The sequence below is a fragment of the Mangifera indica genome, chromosome 12, assembly GCF_011075055.1.
Source record: "Mangifera indica cultivar Alphonso chromosome 12, CATAS_Mindica_2.1, whole genome shotgun sequence".
NCBI lineage: Eukaryota > Viridiplantae > Streptophyta > Magnoliopsida > Sapindales > Anacardiaceae > Mangifera > Mangifera indica.
In genome coordinates, this window is record NC_058148.1 from 12563999 (window position 1) to 12590369 (window position 26371).

Here is a 26371-nt window from a genome sequence, read left to right on the forward strand (position 1 = left end):
ATAACCTAATTAAATATAAAATAGTATTTAATTATATGATAATATTTTTTTATATTTAAATTATAGATAAAAACTATATACATAAAATATTATTCATACATGAAACTACAACTTTATTACGGAGTTCAATAAATAATGGTACAAAGTTCCAAATCAATAAAGAAACCATTCCATAAATGAAAATTAATTATTGATAATTTTTTGTTAATTAATCTACTTAAACTAGGTAATTAAGCAGCTCTTGCTAGAAGTTCAAGTGTTGGCGGTGGACATAGCAGGATGAATAAAGAAACCCCTCCTTGGGACACTGATTCTCAACACCCCATCTTCGTAAGCAGCTGTTATTCCATCAACATTAACCATACCCGGAAGCCTAAATTTTCTCATGAACCTCTTCGAAGGCGATCTTGATTCATCAATGGCCTCTGTTCGAATTATGAGGTATGTTGAGTCTTCAACTTCAACTTTGATCTCCTCTTTCCTCACACCTATAACATTTAACATGGTTTTGAGACTCTGGGGTCTGAGTCCAGTGTACATGGTTTTGAGGAATGATAGGATGAGAAAAAATGGCGGGAGAAGGAAAGAGGTGGTGCCAGGGAGATAGCTGATATTGATAAGTAGGAAACTCCATGGATGGAAATGGCTTCTTTTTGTGTGGAAGTGGAAGAAAGAAAGTTGCAGCTTCAGCCTTCTACACATGCCAACTTGACAGGTTGCGTTGGTAGGGCTGGAATGTGACTGGCTTGGTTTGGCTGCTGCAATTAAATTAAAATAAATACAAGGCATAGACATGTAAAATGAGCTGACTCTGGTCATCTTTTAGGTCCATGAATTGTTCGTTGTGGGCTGTAATATTTGGTCGTGCCTGGTTGAGTTGGCCCATTTTCCCTTACTGCTCATATTGGGCTGCAAACAATAAAAGTAATTTATGTTAGGCCGACCCAAGCATAATTCTGAAATTTAAGGCCCAACATAGTGTAGCTAATAGGGTGAATTCGAATTGAACTGAACTTAAATTTAGATTTGCTTAAGTTTAGTTTGGCTCAAATTGGAGCTTAGGCTCAAGCTCAACGAGTTTTTATATAACCAAGCTTGAACTTGACTCAAATTTGAGTTCGATTTGATATTATAGAAAAATAAATTTTATTTGTTAAACTTAATCTTAATTATATTTTATAATAATCATTATATTAAAAAAATGTTGAAATATGAAGGAAAATATAAAGACAAAAGACTATTTATAATTAGTGGGGTGAGTGATTGAAATTACTTTCACCTATGTGAGAGACTGGAATTGAATTAATTGTTTATTTATAGTAAATGATATGAGTAGTTGATAATATGTCTTTTCAATGTAAGTAGTTAAAATTATTATTTTATCCTAACTATTTCAATTTTCAAAATACTGTGTAATCTTAAAATAAAATAAAAACCACTTTAAATATCTAAATTGTATAGTAATCCTCTTGTTTCCTATTCTTTTTCACTTTCATTCTCTTCTTCCTTTGTTCTCGGTTGTTGTCCACCACTTTCGTTTCTCCGGTAACCTATCCCATACTCCCAAGCCATGATTGTGTTCAGACTTTGTTGACAAGTCGATCTACTTCTTCATAAGCTTCATAATCAATTCTCAAAATTGACGAGTCAACATCGAAATTGAATAGTATGAAATGTTGACTAAACACGATCAAGTTGACAAGTCAACAAGTTGATCTCACAATCTGCAATTGTGTTGACGGTGAGGTTGTGGTTACACTAAGCCTAGGGTGATGGTAGTGAACATTGCTAATTGGTTAGAATTTCAAATAATTATACTGATTGATTTGTAAGTTTTTAAATATATAAAATTATTATGTTTAAAATATTTAATAAAATTATATATATAATTTTTATATACAAATAATGATACATTATTATGTGATTGAATATTATTTTATCTTTAATTATTAATTATTTAATTATATAATAACATATTATTATTTGTGTATAAAGATATGCTCATGACATTATCCTAAAATATTTTGAGTTTAATAGGAAAATTAATTATTTTATAAAATTTTCAAATTTTATAAAAAGTAAAATTATAATTTTATTATTGCACACTATTAATTTTTGAAATAACGTTTGATTTGTGATTAAAAAAATATTATTAAGACGCCGAGGATGGTGGCAAAAGCACCCGCCAAGTAAGCAAAGGAGAAACAAGGCGTGATATTGGAAAAAAGAAAAACAAGTAAATACAGAACAGAGAGGACAATGACAATGACAAGGACACGTGGCGTAGTGATCGAGAAGTCAGGCAACGCATTGATGGATTACACGCCCCTCAGACCACGACACGTGACTCTGCCTCTCTCGAGCTTTTCACTCTCTCTCTTGCTTTGAACCACTCAACGCAATTCTGCAGCGCTTTTCCCCATCATCTCACATTCTTTACTTTGTCTCTTGGCACTTTTATTACGTCATAATATTTTTGTCAAATTATCTCAGATTATTAATTATAATAAATAATAATATTTAAAATTTCCATTGTGTAGTATTATTTTACATGGATGGTTTTTGCTTTTACCTTTTTTTTTTTTTTAATGTAAAGTTTATTTTGATGGGGCAAGTGATGGATGGAGCATAGAATGACGAGATGCTAATTTAGATTTATGGGTAATGGGAGACATGATAAGAATTATTGTACAATTTACTAAAATTAATGAAATTAGTAATATGCTAATGACATGGTTTCCTGTCCCTTGCAACAAATAGGAAATCATGAAAAGCAGCAAACCCACATTACATAAATTATTCATTCACCTTTTCCTTTTTGCAGGATCATCTCTTTTCAATCAATTTTTTCACCCCAGGATTAGAACATATCCAAACTCCTATTTTATAGTATATATTAAATTTATAAATATAAAAATTAAAATTTATATTATATAAAATTAATTAATTTGTGTTAAAATTTAATCTATATACTTAAACTTTTTAGCCTTTAACACTTCTACTCAAATACAATTACCTGTGCTGTTAGATCCATTGTTTGATTCAGTCGATTTTTGATTGGGCATATTGTCACTTGTATTTAAGAACACTTTAGGTTGTTAGACCCTTCATTTGACTCGTGCTCTAATACTATATCAAAAATATATATTGATTTATAAGTATGAAGATTAAAACCTCATATTAGATAAAATCAATTGACTTGTATTAAAGTCTAATCCACACACTTATATATCACTTTCTTATATTCTATTTATTATATATGAGACTTTTTACTCTCTAACGCCTTTGCTCAAGTACAATCACCTAGACTATTAAACTCGTCATTTAGCTCAGTCAGTTTTTGACTAAATACATTATCACTTGTATCGAAAAATACTTTAGGTTATTAGACTTGTCGTTTGGGTCGTGCTTTGATGTCATATCGAAAATATATATTCGCATACAAGTGTGAAGATTGAAACCCCAAAACCAATTAGTTTATATTAAAGTCTAATTCACACACTTATATATCATTCTCTTATATTCTATTTATTAGATATAAGAGTTTTTAGTCTCCAACACATCTACTAATTTTTGAAATTCTAAATATTCAATTGTCTGTTAAATTTTATTATTATTGTTAAAAATAAAATTATTGGTTAGATATTTAGGGTTTATTTGGTTGAAAAATTTAAAGATTACCTTAATAATATATTTTTTATCACTTCTATTACATTGTTATCTTTGATTACTAATAGTGATGTGATAGATAGTATAGAAGATAATCTGATCATCACCTTCATCTTTAAGTATTAAAATACTACCATAATAAGCGTAATTATTATTACTATTTTATCCTTACTTATTAAATTTTAGGATAAAATTACCCTCAATTTTTATTTTTATTTAAGATAATAAATAATATGAAATTTTTTTTATACCTATTAATCTTTCATATAATAAAAAATAATAGGTTGGTATTCTTTTAATACTTCTAACTAAACATAGTAATTATTTATATATACTAATTTTAATAAATATAGTAATAAATTTATATCTAGTAATCTTCAAAGTAATCTATATTCAAGGTAATATTTTAATTTTGATAATAAAATATTTTTTAAACCAAACGTTCTCTTAGATTTTTGAAAGTGAATGGATAAAAGTTTGGGTTTACATTAAACCTAGAGTGGGAATAAGTCTTTTGGCCTTTCTTAAAATATCAAAGTGAAAAGCATATAAGTTTTAAAATGTGGCAAGAGTAAGACCCGAATTTGGTTGGTAAATTACCTATTTATTTTTGTAGAATATTTTATTTCTTAAAATTGTCTTCCTATTATTATGGAATCCTATATTTATGGGGAAATTGTGATGAAAAGGATCATAGATAATGATGGTAATATTTGTTAATTTTTATCTTAAATTTAACCTAATAGGAAAAAATGTCTCAATTGCCTTAAATCCCTGGTTAGAAACTTCTTACCCAATTACATTTCAGAAACTTCTTTTAATCGGTCCTCATTGCTCACTATAAAAGGAAAACACATGTTCAAAGATTTGATATTATACTGAGGCCAAAAGACTTATCTCACCCAAGGTATGGTTTATTCTCAAAATCTTATATGTAAACGGTTACCGGGGAACCCTAAAACACCTTAATGCTGACGCCTGTGGGCAGCCGTGGTGAGTAGAAGATGGAAGTCGAATTAGGTCAGAAGTGTAAATAGAATATGAAAGTTGAATTAGGGTAGAAGTTTGATGAATTAAGGTTACGGTAGTATCAAACTGATTTTTTGTTCATTAGATGGAATAGCTTAAGTAAAATTATCATTTAACCGAAAAATAAAAAACTAAAATTTTACCATATTTTCCTCTCATTTTAGTTTAAAAACTAATAATTTTTTCATAAAATTTGAAAAGTTATTTTTTCCTTAAGGTTTGTATTTTTTCTAGTTTCTTCTCCAGTGATTGAAGCCAACCTTCTCACTTATCTTCCATCGGTGGCTGAAGAAGAAGGAAGGACAACAAATCTCGTCTTGTTCTTCTCCTCGTCTAAATGATGGTAACAATTCGTTTATAAGAGCGAAATACTCATCTGAATACTATCATTGAGTTTAAAGTCAAGAACGAAAGACAATTTGATATCAATCTAAAGGACGCAACTATTCTTCCCTGTATAAGCAAAGAAAACCAAATATCCTAGTCAACACAGGAACCCCAATTCTTCCCTTGCTACCACTGCAACAATGATGAAACCCCAAGAAATGCTCTAGGAAGTTTTCCATATGTTAGATAGCAAATTCTGTTGGTAAACACGTGAAATCATCATACAAATTTGACTCTAATCATAGATTATGGCCCTCCTATTCAATTCAACATTTCGTTAAAGCATTCCATGTTTAGGATGTGCTAATCAGAGACACATAGATAAAATATAACTCCACAAGTTATGCTCTAGCAAGTTAGATGTTGTAATAAGGGTTCTTACTTCTTAGAGAAGGAAAAAAAGCCTTTGGGATACTTAAGACTCCTACGGGCAAAGCCTCAATTAACAATAATGGTTGACTTTACCGAGATAGACCACTGTGGAACTTACAATTTGACGGAGACTAAAAGAAAATATGCATGCACCACCTACTATGAAGTTTCCAGTCGAAAGGGAAACTAGTTGGATTCAAGGAGATCAGCAAATAAAGAAGGATTCTTATAAAATTCAGAATTTCCAGTGTTGATGACACGTTGAACAAAACGTTGAAAGTTGAGACCATGTTGCCCACCTTTGCTATACCTTTGAGATCTTTTGAGAGCATGAGGTGAAATTGAAGCTTGAAAAGTGTGCATCGGGGTGTGCTAGCTCTATGTTTTGTTTTGGCTTTGTTGTAAATTAGGCTGAAATTAATTGGTGCCAGCCTTGAGAAAATCAAGCTGTATCCAAAACCAAGTCACCCCGGATGATCAAAGAACTTCAAAGATTAGCAAGAAAAGTGGTAGTGTTGAACAAATTCACCTCAACCGGCAATTGCCATGTCTTTTCAAAGACTTGAAAAATAAAAAATAAAAAAGGAAATGATACGGAAAAGAGATGAAGTACGCAACTGCTTTTGAGAGTGTGAATAAGTATTTGATTGAACATCCTCTGTGGGATGTTGCTAAAAGTTGAGAAAAGGCATCCCAACTTGGAAAGACTAGCACTAGCTTTGATAGTAATGTCCATATAGCTTAAACCAAGCATACATAATGGTGGCTCCGACTAAATATCCTGGTAAGGAATCACTTCAAAAGCCAGATTTCTTGGGCAAATTTAGAAATGGCATGTGCATGAAGCTTAGTATATTTGATAGTCTTTTCAGACGCTAGACTTCCATTATAGCCCATATATTTGTTAACTTCGTTACAAAATTCACCAACTTTCATGAAGAAGTAAGGGGTATCCCTAAGAAGAAACTATAGAAATTATTAAAAAAAATTGCTAAGCTTAGTCGCCAAAAAGGAGACTATGTAAGAGAACTATTGGTCCTGCGTAAGTATTTGAAGCTTGGATCCATTATAAGTTGTGATCTTCAATTATTAAAATCTTCATTAATCATGGGATCATTAACATTGAACCTACAACTTGATATCCTAAAATTCCACCATGGTATTGGCAACATACAACCAAGACTTGCATGGATGACTCCTGTGTTGTGTTTATCATGAGTAATATTATGCGTATCTATTTTGAGTATATACATTTATGTGTGTTATCATGTGATTGAATGTTGTTTTATTTTTAATTTAAAATTATTCAATCATTTAATAATATACATCAAATAAATACTCATTTATGTATTCAAAATAGATATATATAATTTTATCGACCTGTTATTAGATAGTTAAAAATAAAAAAGAGATGGTATCGGAGTTGTATAGGTGGGTTGTAAAGTTTTGTTTGTTGTATTAAGTAGTTTTGTAGATTGTAGTGAGTTTTGTGTTTTAGTTTTGGATGTGATGTGAGTTGAGTGGGTTGCTAGGGTTTAAGTTGTCAAGCGTGATGAAGCACCTTCGCCACTACCGAGTTGGGCATGCCCACAACAGTGTTGGTTGCCACACATTTACCAATTGTAGTGTAATGGGATCGTGGGGGATTGGCTGCTTTTAGATCTAGGTTTTTCAAATTTAAAGTAAAGAAAGATAAAAGGTGGAAAAGAAAAAATATATAATTTTAATAAAAAATAAAAAGGTAGAAGATACATTTCCCTCTAATTTTTTAATATAAAAAATAAATAATATTATACGTATTTATTTTAAATATATAAATATATATATTTAAAATTTTATAATAAAATCCTTGACAATCGTACTAAAATTTTAAATGGATTAAAATATTAAAGAAAGAAAAAAAATTCAAAAATAAAAAAAAGTGAGTGGCCACATTATAAGTGCGTTGAGTTGGAAATTGTTTGGCAACAAAGGGATCATGGTGGGATGCTGCTCCTAAATGGCCCATCAAAGAAACTGCCGTTTAATTAATTAATAAGATAAAAGAAGCATATCATTACTTGTACGGATATTAATTAAACTCTTAATAATTTTTTTTGGGTCTAATTAATTAACACCCATAAACCACCTTGCCTGAAAGGTTATGATTTGATTGGATAAGGAGTAACTTCTTAACTTGACATTTGGGTGGTGTAAAAGACTCTTTTTATTATTATTATTATTTTTTTTATGTATTTGTTTAGTGCTCTTCCTTCTATCACATTCTTTCCCTCAACCCTTGTTTCTAATTACAATTACAATCCTACCATCAAATAAAACTGCCCAAAAGACTTATTTCCATCCAAGATGAGGCTAAATTTCAAACCCCACTCGGTTAATTTTTTAAAATTTAAAAATTAATTTTTTATTAAAATTTACCATAAAAAAATTATTTAATTAAAAATATTAAAAAATTAAAAAATTATTATATTTCTTTTTTTAATTTAAAATTTTAACAAATTTATTTCATATAAAATTTAAAAAATGATTAATTTTTTCTTAAAGTTTTTTAAACTCATCGAAGATGACAAACTTCACCATTTTTGTTGTTTTCTCTCTCTCTTTTTCTTGACTAAAAATGAAGACGAACGAAGATGAGATAAAAATGATGAATCTGGGATGAAATAATTTATACGCATAAATTTATCGGTAGTACAAACATAAATTCTTACATGTGAGGTGAGAGTTCAACTTTGAGATAATACCAAGTAGATCGCTTTGATTAATATGGTTTGGTAATTTATTTATTAGGAGGATGCATGTGCATGAATCAATTCACATCATAGGACTTTACAAATAGTGGGGTGGCAGTTGTATGCAATGATTTTACATGGAAACCAAACATAACCCAAAGTCATGTCATGATTCATGCCTACTCTAAAATATAACAAAAACCCACTTCACTTGATCGACTAATTTATTTCTTAATTTGCATGGCAAAATCAAAAGACTGACCTAAATTAATGTTATCTAAAATGTATCCCCCCACTTTAATTAAATTTGTTATTCATACGTGACTTCATAAAAATATTTTCGATTGCTCTTGAGGTGCTTTCATGATTTTGAAACAAATTTTATCCTATAATTCCAACTTTTATCTAAACTAAAGCATAGATATTTAGATTTTCTTTTTTTTGTTGGGCAAAGAGAGGGAAGAAAGTTTTAAAATGATGAATTTGTATTTTAATAATTATTGAAAAATATGTATATATGGGTTGGGATATGTAATTATAATTATTAACTACGGAATCGTTAATTTTTGTTGATTTAAGGGAGATTAGAGTTAAGTAAGTTTGACGTTATATATATAATTATTTTTAACTTTAATCTTAACACATTATAAAAATCTAAAGATGCTTGTAAATTTGAAATGGGTGTTTTAGTTGTGATAGGAGACTAAAATGGAGCACTCAAGCTTAAAACGGGTTTTCTTTTAAACGAATATCGTGTTTGCAAAGTTCTAACCATCACAGAACTTTTTATTTTTAGAGTTTAATTTTAATTGTTATTTCTAATTTTTTATTATTTTTTGCAAAAAAAAAACTTTATTTTTCCTTTAAAATAAAAAAAATACATTTTGAGACTTTGATTATTATTGGTTAGTGATGTTGATTAATTGCAATAAAGTTAACGAAAGATTATTATATTTATTTAATATCTTAATATTGATATAATTCAGCAATAATTTGTCATATTAACAGTTTTATTTATTGTTAAATCATCTTTCATTGCTGTTTTAATATCATTTGATATTAGAGTTAATGTTTATTATAAATTGCTGAACAATTAGATTGTGGTCAAGATAAAAGAGATGTGATAACATAAGATGTGGAAGTGTACCTAAGGAAGATCTTATTGATCTCTAACATGACCAATGTGATATAGAGATTGATAATCTGAGAAGGTAAGTTTAAGATTTTCCAATGGCAACTTGAACAAAATATGAGGAGACAAGTTTAAAAACTCTATCGGTAACTAACACAATTAGAGATTCTAATAGATACAAAAGAAGAATCAGTTGAAGAGAGGAAAAACACTAATTTTTTTATAGATTTCTCAAATTGGTATTTGGTTACGTTGATTTGAGAAAATAATGAATTATTCAACAATGATGTGAAAGAAGATAGTTCTCAAATTTTGATGTAATTCGATAGTGTTTTATATATTAATTGTTTCATTAATTGTTCGGTAATGTTACGTGATATTTTCTAAAATTAAGTTAAAATTTTAAATTAATAATATCTTTAACCCTTATATTATATATATATTTTTTTTGCCCAAAAACAAGGAAGGTCAACTTGCTTGCCCCTCTCCCTTGGCTCTTTGTAGATCCGTGTCTTAAAAACATAAATCCGGATATGCGGTACTGTCTGTCAATCTGAAAGCCATTTAATTTTAATTAGAAAAAGAAGAAAAAGGAAAAAATAAAAAGGAGAGAAGGGCAAATAAGAAATAAAAAAGGAAAGAGGGGTAGAATATAGAGAAGGGAAGAAGATATATTAAAGGGTGGGCAACGGCGCAGTGTCTGTCTGTCCTTTCCCGATAAGCCCTGAAGATGAAGAAACAAAGGAAACCCCTTTTCTCTCTTCACTCACTTTGAAACCTTAACCTCAACTCCCTTCTTTCTCTCCCTCCAAACTTCTCTGCACATCGATCTCATACATGTAATGTAAGTCTCAAATCTTCTTTTCATTACAGCTTCCCAACGTCTTTTGTTTTCTTTTTTCGTAAGTACTTGTTGAAGCTGAAAGAAAGAGAGGAAAAAAAAAAAAGCCCTCTTGGAGTGAATTCAAAGATGAGCGAAAAAAAGTTGTTTTTTTTTTGTTCGAACTTGCAGAATTCTAAGACAAAACCCCCATATGGGTAGTTTTTATTTTATTTTTTTAATTTTCTATATGTTGCTCTTCATCACTACTGGAAAGCTCAAGTGATTTTCTGGGAAAAATGGCAAGTCTATTTTTTTTTTATAATTATTAATATTTTTTACATTTTTAAGCTCTTTGATTGATGAGCTGACTGAGAAGTTTATTTTCTTCACAATGAGCTGAAAAGAAATACAGGTTAAACAATAACTAGAAATAATTCTGTATAGGCAATTTGTTTTTACTGAAAATACAGTTTATTTTATAGTTATAGAGATTAGTATGAAAATAAATTCTCAGGATTTTGTCGGATTTGTTGTTTTTACTTACAGAAGCTGATCTGTGCAGCCATAATTGTCTTCTTGAAGGAGCTCAGGATTATAGATCTGTGAGCTTTAGGGTTCTAACATCAAAACTGCAATTATTTCTTCAGAAGAAACAAGATCTGTGAGCGACAATCAGAGAAACAAGCAAAAGAACCAAGAAAGAGAAACAAAATTTATGTCTTGCCTTGTTTACCATCTGGGAGATTGACACCTGTATCAACATCACATTAGCAACCATTGTTCAGAGTAAGGAAGAAGAAATTAATATTTTAATTTTATTCCTTGTTGGTGAATTAGAAACACTCTTTAATTAATGATTTTTGTCATTTATCAGCTACATAGCTGTGTTAGTGAGGGTCTGCCATTTCTTTTAGGGTAAGCAGAGAGCTTTAAATACCAAAAAAGAAGAAAGAAAAAAGAAAAAAACAAAAGGGTTTGCTTAGATGGGCTAATCGTTTGCAATTACTGCTTCTTGTTTAACTAAATCAGATCAAAGTTAGGATAACTATAAGGGCAACTTTTTTTAAAGTTGATCATCTTTAAGGACCTTTATTAGGTTTTAAGGGCTTTGACTGTATACAATAGCAACAACAACAAAGGGCCAGATCTCAACTATGTAAATGGTTATGGGGTTTGAGTTTAAAGACTTAAGCTGAATGTGTACGTATTTAGTATCAGATGCTTTTTTATTTTTATTGTTTGAACTTTCTCTCTCTATCTCTCGTACTAGTTTTTACTTTGTGGGTTGTTTTTAGCAGGCTGCAGAATTTTCAGGCTTTGCTTTTGAAGGGCACTGCAATGCAACTGCAAAAAGCTTTAACAAAGAGAGGAGGTGGGATAAGCTTAGCTTCCTGACTTAGACCATGATATATCAAAGCGTAAAAAGGGGCCTTTTTATCACTACACACACCCAAAGTACTTCTCAGTGTTTTCGTCATCAATGCATAGGACACAGCAACCCCACCTGCACTACGCCTTTTCTACCATCATAAACTCTACTTTCTCTCTCTAAACCAAAAAAAGCCATTTCTCTCTCTATCTGTCAAAGTACAACGGATATTAAAGAAGAAAAAGGATAGAAAACAAAGGCTAAAGGGTCTCCGTTTGAGTTTCTTTGGTTGATAGAAAAAAAGGCATGAAAGTGTTATGGAGGTGGACGAGATTCAAACACAACCGTGTAAGTTCCCAAGAATCGGCAATGGAAGAGTTGATTCTAGCAAGATAGGTCAAAAAGACCAAAACCTAGATGAGGAGGAGGACGGAGAGCAGCAGTATCAGCTACAGAGGGCTAGTACTGCTACAGTTGGTGGTCTAGGCGGTGATGATAATAGAAGCAGTGGTGCAAATCGGCTTCGGGGATGGCAGCACTCATCGCGGATCATTAGAGTCTCTCGAGCCTCCGGTGGCAAAGATCGCCACAGCAAAGTTTGGACTTCGAAAGGGCTTCGAGACCGGAGAGTTCGACTGTCTGTTACCACTGCGATTCAATTCTACGATCTACAAGATCGGTTGGGCTATGATCAGCCAAGTAAAGCTGTTGAATGGTTGATCAAAGCTGCTGCCGATTCGATCTCAGAGCTCCCTTCTCTCAATAGTTCTTTTCCTGATACACCAAGGCAATTGAGCGATGAAAAGAGGGCAAGTGAAGGCACTGATCAACAAGGGTTTGATTCAGTTGAATTAGATGGTGATCCAAATTATCAGCAGAATCAGAGCCAGCATCGTTCTTTAAGCAAATCTGCCTGTAGCAGCAACTCCGAGACAAGCAAAGGCTCGGGTTTGTCTCTCTCAAGATCTGAAATTAGGGTGAATAGAGTCAAAGGTGCTCGTGAACGAGCAAAGGAAAGATCAGCTGCAAAGGAGAAAGTGAAGGAGAATGAATCTCGGATTTTTACACATCACCATGTGAATCCGAATACCATTTCGCAAAGTTCATCCTTCACCGAGTTACTTACAGGTGGTATTGGCAGTGTTAATAATAACAACAGTAGTCCTGCCCATCAACACCCCAATGGTGAACCTTTCTTTCCCAAGCCAACAACAGCAAGACAATGGTCTGCAACCTCTATGGACTACTTTAACACAGGGCTGATAGGGCCATCTTCTTCTCGTCCACATAATTTTTCTGGACAAATTCAGGCTATGTCTTTCCCATCATTTAGTTTATCGAATGAAAACCATCAAGAAATGCAGCAGCAATTTCCATTTTTTGCAGACCATCTGATCCCAGTCACAACAACCCAACCGGGGTCTGGGGGCGACTACAGTCTCAACTTCACAATCTCTCCCGGCCTTGCTGGTTTCAATAGGGGGACCCTTCAGTCCAATTCGTCACCGTCTCTTTTGCCTCACATTCAGAGGTTTGGTACTTCTCCTATAGACGGATCAAATGTACCTTTCTTCATTGGTACTACACCATCACCTGTGGAGAATCCTCATCAACATCACCAGTTCCCAGCTGCGTTTGATGGCCGCTTGCACCTTTACTATGGCGACGGAAGTAGGCATTCAGACCACAAAGGCAAAGGCAAGAACTGATGATTTCTCTACAGCCAAAGTCTTCTTTCTGGTAAGCATTTCATCTGTCATTTGTCATTTTTCAATTTCAACAGATTTTATTTGATTTAGCTTTTCGGATTTACGTTTTGCACATATTACCATGAAATTGGTTTTTGCTTTTCTTGTATTTTTTTTGGATTCCTGCATGGATTTGTGTGAATAGGAACCGGCTGGTTGTCTCCTTGTTTGTTCTCTTAATGGTCCCCTTCTCCCTAACAACTGTGAGACCATGCGAGCTGCTATCTTCTCTGACGCTTAACCATGTGTTAGTCGTTAAACAAACTCACTTTAAAAGGTGGGTGTAGCTTTAGAAGCTTTAGAATACCAATTAATTTTCTGCCTCCTAGATTCAACCACATGGCAATGCTTCGGCGCAGTGTTGGATTCTAGCGAGCGTCAGTTAGGGTTTTCAGTTGTTGGAACAAAAACTTTTATTCAAATCCAATCACTACCCATGCACACGTAGACTCCCTGCCCGTTCCCTATTTAAAAGTAAATGGCTGCTGTTCCCTTAAAGTAGTTGTGATTTTCACTTTTTCTTGGAGTTAAATGCAAGGAAGAATTAATTTGGTATGTTAAATAGCCTTACAAACTGTTGAAAGTGTAATTACTTTTTAACCATAAAACTATATGTATACGTTTTTAAGTACACAATTAAGTACATAGATGATGTGTCATAATATGATTAGATATTATTTTATATTTAATCTAAAAACACTTAATCATATAATGACTTATTAATTGTGTACCTAATTGTGTACTCAAAAATATATACACGCAACATTATTCAAATACAAATTTGTTTTATTATAGGAAACCATAAACTTTATGTTAGATTAGTAAAAGGTGAGAAATTAATTGCAAACCAGATGTCCGTAAACTAGTAGTAGAAGGAAAACAAATGCATACTCCTATTATTGGTAGTAAGTAAAATCATCCCTCTACTGTAAATAGAGACCACAAAGTGCGCTGCAACTCCTTTGCAACTAAAAGGCAAAACCTAGAATAAAGACAGTCTCCACCCAATAAAATCACCATTGCTTAGAGGTCTTTTGATGCCTTTGGAATAGATGCTTAGAGGTCTCAATACTTGTACACATCACAGACCAAGAAGGAGGATTGTCCGTTAAAGGATGGTTTCTTTGGATTAATTTTTGCTTGAGCTAATAAAGACACAAAAACTTGGACTTTAGGATGAATTTAACCTGTCAAACCATCTTAGAAGGCTTGATATTACCAGTTGGGGGATAGATATGACTTAAAGAATGATTTCTACCATCTTTTTTGTTTCATAAATTTTCACTTTTTCTACCACACTAATAAACCTTGCGTATTCATGTATTTCTCTTTTATTGAATTTCCATTTGAAATTGAAATTCCAATTTCAAGCTTCCAAAGGAGAAGATACAACACTAGAAAGATAAAAGCCTCCTACCCTTTCCTCTTAAAACTGGATATCCTTTCCATCCATTTGGGTAAGGAAGTGTGATTGATAGTAGGAGGGTTAATGAGATTTAGTTGTAGTTGTTTCTGTTACTTTTATCTTAAATCTGTTTAGATTTAGGAGTCTTTTATTTTTTTTTCTTCACTTTTCTAAGAGATAAATACATCTTAATATAAAAAGTAGAATTTAGTATAGTTTATTCTAAATATAAATTGTTTATCAAATGCATGAACCAGATTACTAAATACTCATAAATTACAGGAGAAAAAAAAAAGAAAAAATAACTCTAATCGTGTAATCTTGATCTTTCCCATTCAGCATGCCTTTTAGAAACATTTTCTATCACAAATCTATTAACTAATAGCTTTGCTTTTTCTTTAAATTTAGTTTTGATTTTGTTCTACTATGTATTTCTTATCGTTTCTGCTCGTGTTTACATGGTCCCTTATGCATAGGAAGTAACCTTGAATACTTATTAATATAGATTTTGTTACTTAGCATGCCAAACTTTGAGGAGTTTATTAGTAGTGTGTATGGTTGTTTTTGGTTTGGTCAAAGGACTACTTTTAATGGAATTACTTTTCTATTAAGTTTATAGTTTTTGGTGATCTAATGCAATGTTAGGTCTCACCAAGTGTTAACGGACGTCTCTTGCCCCAAAAATTAGTTTGAGGGGTGAGGTTTTCTAACCAACGTGGACTTTCTAACAATTTTGTTTTAATCATGTATTGGGCCATCGGTTCATCACCATTCATAACAAAACCACATGTCCTCTAACCAAGTCAAGACCAAACCTAAGTTCACGTATCCCATGGGGAGTAAGGGAAGCAAAATCTCCCCTTGGGCCTCTAGAGATAGGCAAAGTTAGAGAACTATATGAATCATAAATCTTTCCTGAGACAAATTGTTTTTTAAACCTTGGACTTTGATAACAATTGTTCTGAAAAATATTTTTTGAGAGATTTTTGGACTGGATTTCTCAACTTGATCGAACAACCACAAATTAACAAAACTTAAATCACTATTAAAAGCACACACCAAATTTATATGGAAAAACCTTGTTAACGTGAGAAGATGAAAAACCACAGAAAGACAAACTTCACTAATACAAAGTTTACAACTACATCTTTTTTAACAAATTAGATTCACTGATAACATCCTCATAAGTTAACAGTTGTTAAGATTCACTATCTTAACTTTTCTTCCCACACACAATCTGGCTTTTATCATTGTTCCTATTGGAAAATAGTTCTAGCTTTCTATTGAAAACCCACAGAGAAAAAATAATGCCACAACTACCACCAAAGTTGTACAGAGCAACACGAGAAATACACCGCGCACCCACAAAAATAGGTGCTAGAAAGTATGCAAAAAGAAGGAGAAAACCTTTCTTGGTTGATTCAACAAAAAATCCCCTTTCCTTTGGCAACTAATTTTTCTCTCTTTCTATCACTGAAACCCTCGCTCTGGTCTCTATTGTCTCTCATGTCTGTTGATGTATGTTATTTATCCACTTTCTCCTTTTATACATTTTCTCAGTTCATAATCCCCACAAGCATTTTACTACTTGTTGTCCGCTGCGCCACTTTGGTTGCACTCACATTTTTTTGGTTGTTTTTCTATCCACTTATTTATGTATCTTCCACGATAAGTCTTTTTACAAAAGAACGAAGCTTCTTCTCTTTTATATATATTTTCATTTTTTGTGTGGATCCCATCATTTGAGTGGAACCACCCAACCGAAAAACTGGTATTAGAGTGTGGTTTGGTATTTTTCTTTGCCTTGTGTGTTGATTATGAAAGTCACTGCAATCAAGATGATAATTTAAAAGGTTTGAATTACCAGATATGGAAAGGTAAGATAAAAGATCAACTCTATATGAAGGATTATTATTTATCGGTGTTTGCTACTAAAAAATCAGATTTATGGAATGGTTTCATTATCTAAAATGAAGAACATTTCCCACCAAAAGATCAGTCCAATAATACCACTTACTGGTAAATAGCGCAATACTTCTTTGTGAATCTCTTGTATTTGAATATGGAACATCATAACAACGAAATAGAATAGACCTTGTTTCGTAGATAGGTTTGCGAGTACATCAGACATAGAGTAGATGACAATGTTCGGAGAAACAGATGCTCGCACTTTGTGGAACAAACTAGATGAGCGTTATGCTAGAAAAATTGGGAATAATAAGCTTTTTTTTATTAAGCAAATGATGGTCTTGAGGTATCAAGATAAAGCCGTTGTGATAGACCACTTGAATACATTCAAGGGAATTATCAATCAGTTGGTTGGAATGGGTATCACATATGATGATGAGGTGCAAGGGCCATAGGTACTTGATATATTATCAGGCTCGTGGGAGACCTTTTGAACCTTCTCATCCAACTCAGCTCCACATGGAAAGATAATAATAGATTTGGTTATAGGCAGTGTTCTGAATAATGAGGTAAGAAGAGAGTTACATGGATCTTCAAATTTAGAGGCGCTTGTGATAGAAAAGCGAGGAAGAAGTAAGACTAGAAATCCTCAAAATTCAGATAAGTGTGAAAAGTCTAAGGCTCATTCTAAATCGAGAAAAGGAATAGATTGCTACCATTGTGGCAAGTCAGGGTGCTTTCAGAGAAATTGTTGGAAGTTGAGAATGGAAAATGACAAGGAGAAAGAAGAAAGCAAATATGAGAAGAAATCAGCTTCTATCACACTTGACAGTGAGGTGATTATCTCACAAGGTGATAGTGAGAATCTTACCCATTAGGACTGGACTCCATATGGATTGTAGATTCTGAGCTTGGTACCATTTGATTTCTTATCATGAGTATTTCTCACCATTTATTGGTGGTGACTATGGTCATATTCTGATAGAAAGGTTACGGATAAAGATTAAGTATGTTTGTAGACCACTATCGGTTGCACATATGGGACTCAACTTGATATCCGTTGGCATACTAAATGAAAAGGATTATTATAGTTCATTTGACAGGAGTTTGGACTAGTGGTAACTTGGTATTGAACAAAGGAGTGAGACGAAATACCTTCTATTTTACTCAAGCAATGTTGTGTGTCGGAGAGGTAAATTCGATAGATGATTCATTATTTGAGTTATAGCATGAGCGGCTTAGAAGTGAAAAAGGTCTTGGCCTTCAAGTGGGAAAACAAATAAGAGTTGGATTATGTGTGAGAAGAAAAGTTAAGATTTTTTTCTGTGTTTTTGTTTGATGTCATTAGTGACCCTAATTTGTTAGAGAAAAGTTTGGTTATAAACTTTCTTTGATATGGTGAAGTTTGTTCTTCCATGGTTTTTCATCTTGAGAAACTGTTTCCACAAAACTTTGGTATGTGCTTTTCATAGTGATGTGATTTCTATTATTTTGTGGCTGAGTTGATAGATCATATCCAAAGATGCACAAAAGGTATTTTCTGGAATTACTTTTGATTAATTTGATTGAGTTTGTCAAAATACTACTTTCAGTGAAATTACTTTTGCATTAAGTTCATAGTTATAGTAGTTGATCATCTAACAAAAACATGTTATTATATTTTATAAAAGAGCCATTTAGAACACTACACAGAATTGCTTTTACTAAAAAATATTACAGCAGAAGCACTACAATGTACACTCAAATCCACCTTATTGACTGAACACTAAAGAAGAATATGAGTGTGAGAACTGGCTTTAGAAAATATATAAAAAAAATTTGGGGATATGATTGCAAAACTATTAACTATTTGTCCATAGTGGGATGAAATCAGGCTCTACATCGGTGTAAATTAGCTATCAACTCCAAATAATATGATACAGATATAAATCTCTTCAGTTATCTTTATGGTTCAAGGGCATCCCATCTTTCTTGCATCAAGTTTCTTGGCAAATTGATTGATAGTAGTTTAAGAGGGAAGTCTTATTGAAATACTTAGCCAGCTCATACTTAAAAAACATCATGCAAGCATTATGTTCAAGATCATCAATGATAAACATAATCAGTAGAGTTGTATAAATGGTTTAATAGTTGTGTTAATGGTTAATAACCCATCAATGTAGAGGGCATGCAGCAAAGGAATTGATATGAATTAGTGTTAGGGTTTCTGAGTATTTGATAAACTAAAGTATGACAATTTCTGAAGCAGGAGAAGGAAGATGGAGAAGAAGCAGCAGCAAGGCATATATGAATCCGTGCCTCCCGGCCATTATTAGTATGCTCCTGGAAGGAACAATTACTGTTTGTGGATTATCCGTTTTGAAAGTGATTAATGTGTATGCGTGCAGAGCATTGTGTGTGTTGAAACATTTGGAGTGAAGCTAGTAGCTATTCTTTTTTCCTTGGCTTGACATACTTTCAAGCACCAGCCTTGGCCTTGTGAATGAATCAATGATGAATTATTATTACTGTTTTTCAAGTCCTTAAAATTACATTCAACCAGCATCATTTCTCTGTAGTATCTAGGCTATAGCATGCAATTGTCTCTGTCAAACTTATCCTAGTTACACTCAGAAATCACACCCTGGAAAATTTCACTGTAGGTGGGATTTTCCAAAGGAGAGCACTAAGAGGTCTCTTTTACAGTCTCTCGTTCATCATTTGATAGCTGTATAATAGACAAAAGATAACAATAATCGTTTATGTTTCTTATTCCTTTTTTATTATAATTTTCATTGTTTGATAGCTAAGTAGCACAAAAACTTACAATAGGATGCGTTTCCACATTTCGGAAATGTTTCTGTTTCTGAAACTCTTTGAAACTTGTAGGAAACGTTTTGGTTCATTTCAAAATTTTTAAAAAAAATTTTGAAACACGTTTATTTTAGAAGAAAAATCATGAAATCGATTAAACACATACCTTTTATATTTTCAAATCGAAAATGTCTTTAAATTTCATATTGAATTCATCTCTTCTCTATTTTTTAATGTGTTACTCATCTCTTCCCCGAGATATCATATAGATTGGTGTGTATTGTTGTTTTTTTCTCAAATATCTACATGCGTTTGCTTAAGAGCAATTTACAATAGATTTTATGATTCTATTTTATGGTATTCTTTCTCTTCATTCTTTTTTTATTATTATTTTTATATTATACAAGTTTATATATTTTTATTATAAAAAATTTAGTATTTATAAAAAAAAACTCTTATATTTTTCATATTTATAAGTTTTCTCATGTTTTCGATTCCTATATTTTTTAAAAAATACGTTTTTACGTTTCTGTTTCTGCGTTTTTTCGTTTTCGTTTATGTGCTACATAGTTTGAGAGTAATAATGAGTGAAGAAGGGAGAGTATAAAAGACTATTTGAAAAGGCTTATTCTGGAATTGGGTTTGGGTGTAGTTGCCTAGTCGAACTTGGAAAAAAATACTTTGGACAGCTTCTACCAGCGACGGTTATCCTTAAAAAATAATAAACAAAAAGTTTAGAAATTTGTATAATTTTAAAGTTGAGAATATATAGATGCAAATAATAAATTATAATTAACAAATCATATATTGACGGGTTTGAAGCAATGATGTTGTTGGTCCATTGCTCGTCGGAGAAAGTGATTGGATTTTAAGTTTGGTATCTGAAGGGGGAAAAGTAAATTTTTTAAAACTTAATTAAAGAGAAAAATATTATTTTTTTAAACCAAGAAGGAGAATAAGATATAATTTTAATTATTTTAATGTTACTAATAAAAATACGATTTTATCTCTTAACTCTAAGAAAAAATTTATAGATGTATCTTAACAAATTAAAACTTTAGTAGGTATTTGAGTTTTTCATCTATTGTGGGTATATATTTATTATTTTACCAAAACTTATGTGGGAAATTATCCTTTTCCCTAACAAAAAGGTTATTAAACCATACTATGACACTTATTATTAGGACAACACATGTTTGTGTTTGAGTGCACATTGATATTGTTAGGACCACAACCCTACGTCTTTGTCAAGACATATAGTATAAACATATAATCAAATTTAGATTTTATATTTAATGATTAACTAAAAATTATTTTTAATATTGATTTAAACAATAACCTGACCTAAGTACTTGTTTACCAATCCAATCATTATTTAATGTAAACTGTCCTTTACATTTAATCAATATTTGATTTAGCTTTAAAAACATTAATAATCAGTCCATATAATGGACCCATTCTATGAATTATCTATATAATTATACAGAGCAAAAGGAGAAGAGAATTAAATGCAAAGGTTAAGCAATGTTGAAGAATTGGAATTTTCCTCTCGTCGAAAGCATTGCCTGCCTGCACAAAAGTAAACATTGTGGGACTTGACATTAATTAACATGGAATTCATTCCCTTCTTAAGCCAACTGTGATATCTTCAAAAAAGAAAGCCGTGGAATTGCTTTTTTCAATAATTATTATCATTATTAAGAAGAAGGAAAAACTAATTAAGAAAATCATTACACAAAAGTCAAATAGAATGTACAGCATTAGAGCAGTAGCAGATGTAGATCTCTTGTTTGTTAAGCAAACTAAGATGGCTCATGTGATGAACAGATAAAGGCTGGCTGATGCAGAACCAGCTAATAAATGCATATATACTTTTATATATATATTACCCTATCAATGCATTTATGGCTACTACAATCAAAATTAAATGAAAGGTGTCTTGAGAAAATAAACAATTTCCTCTTCTATGTCAATGATCAACAATCAATCCACCTACTAGCTGCTTTTGAGAAATTGCAAGTTTCACTTTGGTGGGCCAAATCACAATCAATAGAGAAATAGATCTTTCTCGTCACCTGTATTGAAGCCCAGTTGCTGCTAAATATAGCTAAAAACTGTCTAGCACTAGCCAGTTCTTTGCGGTAATTCATTTTATTAGCTACATTAATGGTATATTCTGATACAATCTGGATGATTTTCTGTTAAAAGAATCCATGTTATAATCATAATAATAATTATTCTAAAGTAAAATGAAAGGGCTTGTGAATTTCAGTATCTGTGTAACACAAGAAACGGAGAATCATTTCCCTATGGACAGCATAGCCACAACAAATGGTTACCCTATCCCCTCCTTTCCAGCGTCTACAAATACAAAATCTATGTTTTATATTACAACTGTTAATCCCAGAAAGTATTGTCTCAACATTTTTCTAAGGGGAAACTGGTAATATGTCTATCCATCTATTTCGACGCAACTCACGTCAACAAAACCTACCCAATTCTGAAAGCATATTTAAAAGATACAAATGAACAAAGCTGGAGAACAGTTATGGGGAGTGGACAATATTTTGTCACAGAGCAAAGGAGTTTCTGGAAAGCAATTTGCTAATATACATATAAATTTTCAGTGTTGAAGCATCAAGAATCCACACCAGTATAATGTATAAGAATAAAGATCCATGATATCATAATAAAATCACAAAAGGTAACTCCAGTACGATCTTGTTGCTTTAAAGCACCCAGTCATAGCAGACAAACACTTTTGTCAAGTGATACCAGGCTATTTCATCACCTAGCTGTAACAAACATTTTCTATCACGATGCAGCCAATTATAATAGTATGAAGCTGGGCCTGCGATGGAAATTTTTCACAAGAGATGCCACTTAAGTTTGTTTATGTTAAGATCAGCTCTGCTATCAAATCATTGCTATAACCCATGTCCAATAACATTCACCCAACGCATGGAATTAAGATAACAGAATTAATTACTATACAATGCCTACACAAATTTCTTTTACTATAATTCGACCAGAAAAAGAAATTGTTTTAAGCTCATGGCAAACTACATTGATCAGGGAAAGTCTAGAGTATGTAACATAAGCATGACATGCTGATACCTACACTATTTACATATAGAGAAATTACAGATAGAAGTGAAAGACTACAAACTCAAAGCTCTTACAACATCAATCTAGTTGCATGTGTGCACTCTTACAAGCATGTGCCTGAAATAAAACAACCAGCAGATGCATTCAAAACCATCACCTTAAGAACAAAAGGTGAAAGATTTGAAGCACTTCATTAACCTATGATGGGTATTTTCGCTGAAGTCCAAAGCACGATTTAACTTCACAGGATACTTGAACTAATCTAGGCTACACAATACAAAACTGTTCTCTGAAAGTTCCCCTCCTGAAAGCACCCACAACCTTTTTACATCCAACCATTGTGCTTTACCTGTAAATCCAATACAAACTTTCAATCAAAAGAGAAGGAATCACATACGAGTAAATAAAGAGTAAATTCTCACTTACATAGATATATCAGTAAGAAAAGCACCACATACAAAAAATGACAACTTGTCAGAAAGAAATGGTAAACAGAGGAGTAAAGTTGTGCTTGACAGTGCTGAATATTTTGACATCATTTAACCTTCATTAGATAGTCCTATTTTCACTTTTACGGTGACACTTGATGTTACAAAATCTCAAACTATCATAATAAAAATGTGAATCCACATCATTCTTTACTAATTCTTACTTTTTCCATTATGTAATTAAATAAGTTTTAGCTAAATTTAAAGCAAAAGAACATAAAAAACAAGAGTCCTAAGCATATGAAGAATTTATCATTTAATGGCAAATTCAGCATCAAATTTACCTGAGATCTTGTAACCACCATCAGAAAGAGTTCATCTCCAAACAGTAAGTCCTTCTCTTGACAAGCATCTTGGCAGCAGTTCCATAAGGTTCCTCGAAAGCAGATGCGACCCAAGAGCCATCAGACACGTCCTTCTTCGCGGCAGACTGTTCACTAGGCCTAATAGCAACCAAAGTTGCTCCCTTCAGAACCACCCCATTTGGCAATTCTAAATGGGGCGCGTACCACAGCCTCATATTTAGGGCTGGTACCAGCGTCCTCTTCGAAGCAGAAGAAGCTGATAACGGCTTCACTCTAAGCTCCTCTAGCTGCTCCCTATTCATACACAACACTCCTTGCCCATCAGCGTCCGTCAAAACTAAATTATCGAGCGTTTTGTGATCAGCTATTATGGGTTGAAGTAAATAATGTCTAGCAGACGCAGCAATCAAGGAACTAATTGTCCAAACAACCCGCAATTTCAGCCCACCGTTAGTGTAAAAGGACTCGGGTATACTTCCATTATCATCAGTAAAACAAGAAACCTCTGCTTCATTCTCGTGATGAGATTTGATAGCGTTATTTATAACAGATGCAGCTCCAAGAATGACGCAGTTATCCAGCGTGGAACCGAAATCAGCTCTCCATTTCAATAACACGCCATCTTCGATCCCGAGTTCTCCGCCAGGTAATTCGATTCTGAGATAACGAATCTCGTCGAAATTCTTCAAAACTTGAGTGGGAGAATGGTGGGTGACTCCAGCTTGATCGATATCTCCGACATCATCACGGTGGTTTCCAACCGACAAGGCAGAACCAGAACTAGAGGCGGAGCCTGCACACAAGGTGGCCGCGCTTGCGTATCCGATGTTGTTGAGAGGATTGTTATGATGAAATTGGAGGTTTCTTTTGGGGCCCAAAAATTGGCCAAGGGCTTGCAGAGGTTTGACGATCCCACCAAAAATCAAACGGAACAGATTGGAGAAAGGAGATCGAGACTTTTCGGAGGTGGAGGAGGCAGAATCGTCGTCAGAGATAACGCAATCAACCCGAACGACGACGTTTTCAACTTGAGGAACCAAAGAGTGGAAGCGGCGAGAAACGACACAGCATCTACCTAGAGCCTTAACGTCACCGATCTTGTTAAAAACCAACAAAAGAAGAGAATCAGGAAGGCGGTCGAAGTGGTCGATACCTAAATCTAAATCTAAACCTAAACCCATATCCATATCTATGGATTCACAAACAGGGAAGATTCTGGAGGCGGGAAGGGTGTTGGTGCTCATATAGAAACTTAAATGTTAACTTGAAAAGATCTGTTTCAATCAAGATACAAAATTTAACAGATCTGCCACCAACCCATCAGCAAAATCTCGAATCTTCATAGATAGAAGCATGAGGGATGAGATGAGATAAGGTTGAGATCGAGATGCAGCTGAAGAAAAAGATGTGAAAATGCTGGGAGGAGACAGATCCACAGCTCTGGTTTGGTTTTTGTCTTTACAGAAAAAGAGAGAGACGAGGGTGAATATAAATATAATAATATTATGAGCGTACGTTACAATATCAAATTATCAACCATAAATATATTACATAACATAATAATAATAATAATAATAATAATAAATATAAATTGAAAGTATGCGTGTGTGACGTTGGCTAATTACTTTGGTTGCCCTCCAGCTATATACAACTATCTTTTCTTTTTTTTTTCTCCTTTATTTTGTGTTAAATTTATGAAAGGTATTATAATAATATATGAGGTCTGTAATTTGAAAAATCGAAATTTAAAAATAAAAATAAAAATCTGTAATTTATAAGATCGATTTGTAACTCCATTGTCAATGCCTCTCAAGTCTCAACCATAAAATTCTCTATAATGATTCATTTCTTCTCTTCGTTTCTCTCAATTTCAAACCCGACCTGTAGAAAGTTTCGTCACTTCTTACCATGCAAATCTCCTCAACGCTTCACTCATTCCTCCAGCACCAACTCTTTTAACAGTCTTTCCTTGCTGCTTACACGTCACCCAACATCTTGCTAATATCTCTACCAATTAAAATTCAACTCCAGTACTATGTTGACAAAGCTGCAGGCTCTCGTAACCTAGGTCGACACCGTAAATATTATTGGCCTTTTGATTACAAGGTCTAGATTTTCAACAATTAAAATTCAACTCCAGTGCTTTGTTAACAAAGTTGCAGGCTTTCGTATCCACCGTCGACAATAGGCACATAGGACTGTAAATATTATTGGCCTCTTGAATGCAATGTGTGTGTGTCTCTCTCTTCTCATATATATATATATATATATATATATATATATATATATATATATATATTACAGTTTGATTCTTCACTTTTTTTATCACTAGATTTCGATTCTGGATCCATATTTTTAGAGGTGAAATTGGAATGGAAAAGCGTTCAATTCCATTATAATATATTTCTATTTCAGTTCCTTATAGAAACCAAAACCAAAAGTGGGATACCCACAATTTCTATTTCAGTTCAGTTCTTTTGCTCATCCCTATTATAATATATTTTATTACCACTTCATTAGTTAGAGGACAACACACAAACATGTGAGTCGTTCAATTGACGTAAAAACGGTTGGACGATGCATATATCTGTGTAATATCACACAAATTTTTGTAACGTTATCTAATCAGATTTTGGGTGATTTTCATATCAAAAAATCATCAAAGAGGGAGATACATAGAAGACTAATCAATGGTTAAAATCTACTGATCGTCAGAACGCCCAAATGAAAAAATCAAATCCTAACAAGGGGAGAATTCAAGTTTTCAAACTTTTTAGTTAAAAATAATTATTAATTTTTTAAATTAAGGAAGAAAAATGAAACGTAATTTTATTTATTTTAATATTAATAATAAAATAATAATTTTACCTTTATCACTAATAGAAAAATTTAACCGAAATTAGATAATAAGTAGGTATTTAGATTTTCAAAAAACTATGAATGAATATTTAAAAATAAACTAAAACTTGAGTGAAAATAAAACATGAGTTTAGATAATAAATAAATATTTGAGTTTTTAAAATTCCATATATAAGTGATTTGGAAATTAACTAAAACGTGGGTGGGAATAAGTCCTTTGGCCTTAATTAAACATCTGTGCTGT

At 32.6% G+C, this 26371-nt stretch overlaps 3 protein-coding genes across 7 annotated transcripts; 1 reads left to right on the top strand and 2 right to left on the bottom strand.

The window, feature by feature from the left end:
• Positions 1-87: 87 nt before the first annotated feature.
• On the bottom strand, positions 88-740 carry LOC123193619 (15.4 kDa class V heat shock protein). The gene is given in 3 exon segments (XM_044606677.1): positions 88-272; positions 274-502; positions 504-740. Coding segments are annotated over 3 exon segments (402 nt in total). The 5' UTR covers positions 635-740; the 3' UTR covers positions 88-230.
• Positions 741-9982: 9242 nt separating this feature from the next.
• Positions 9983-19102, top strand: LOC123192311 (transcription factor TCP2). 5 transcript variants are annotated; one of them, XM_044604807.1, is made up of 4 exons: positions 9983-10165; positions 10691-10930; positions 11443-13253; positions 18823-19102. In XM_044604807.1, the coding sequence occupies exon 3, from the start codon at positions 11831-11833 to the stop codon at positions 13220-13222; it is 1392 nt and encodes a 463-aa protein (XP_044460742.1). In that variant the 5' UTR covers positions 9983-10165; positions 10691-10930; positions 11443-11830; the 3' UTR covers positions 13223-13253; positions 18823-19102. The 5 variants fall into 5 exon arrangements, with proteins under 5 accessions (XP_044460742.1, XP_044460743.1, XP_044460744.1 ...); XM_044604808.1 differs by having other exon boundaries at positions 10707-10930; positions 11440-13253; XM_044604809.1 differs by having other exon boundaries at positions 10707-10930; positions 18820-19102.
• A 3306-nt stretch (positions 19103-22408) lies between these two features.
• On the bottom strand, positions 22409-24782 carry LOC123192312 (F-box protein At5g46170). Its single transcript, XM_044604812.1, has 2 exons — positions 23248-24782; positions 22409-22824 (listed from the first exon to the last, which is right to left on the bottom strand). Exon 1 carries the CDS (start codon positions 24510-24512, stop codon positions 23268-23270), a length of 1245 nt encoding a protein of 414 aa, XP_044460747.1. The 5' UTR covers positions 24513-24782; the 3' UTR covers positions 22409-22824; positions 23248-23267.
• Positions 24783-26371: the final 1589 nt, after the last annotated feature.

Bases quoted from the DNA above. Each gene is read 5' to 3' on its own strand.
- LOC123192311 (XM_044604807.1), top strand. From the start codon at position 11,831: ATGGAGGTGGACGAGATTCAAACACAACCGTGTAAGTTCCCAAGAATC.
- LOC123192312 (XM_044604812.1), bottom strand. From the start codon at position 24,512: ATGAGCACCAACACCCTTCCCGCCTCCAGAATCTTCCCTGTTTGTGAA.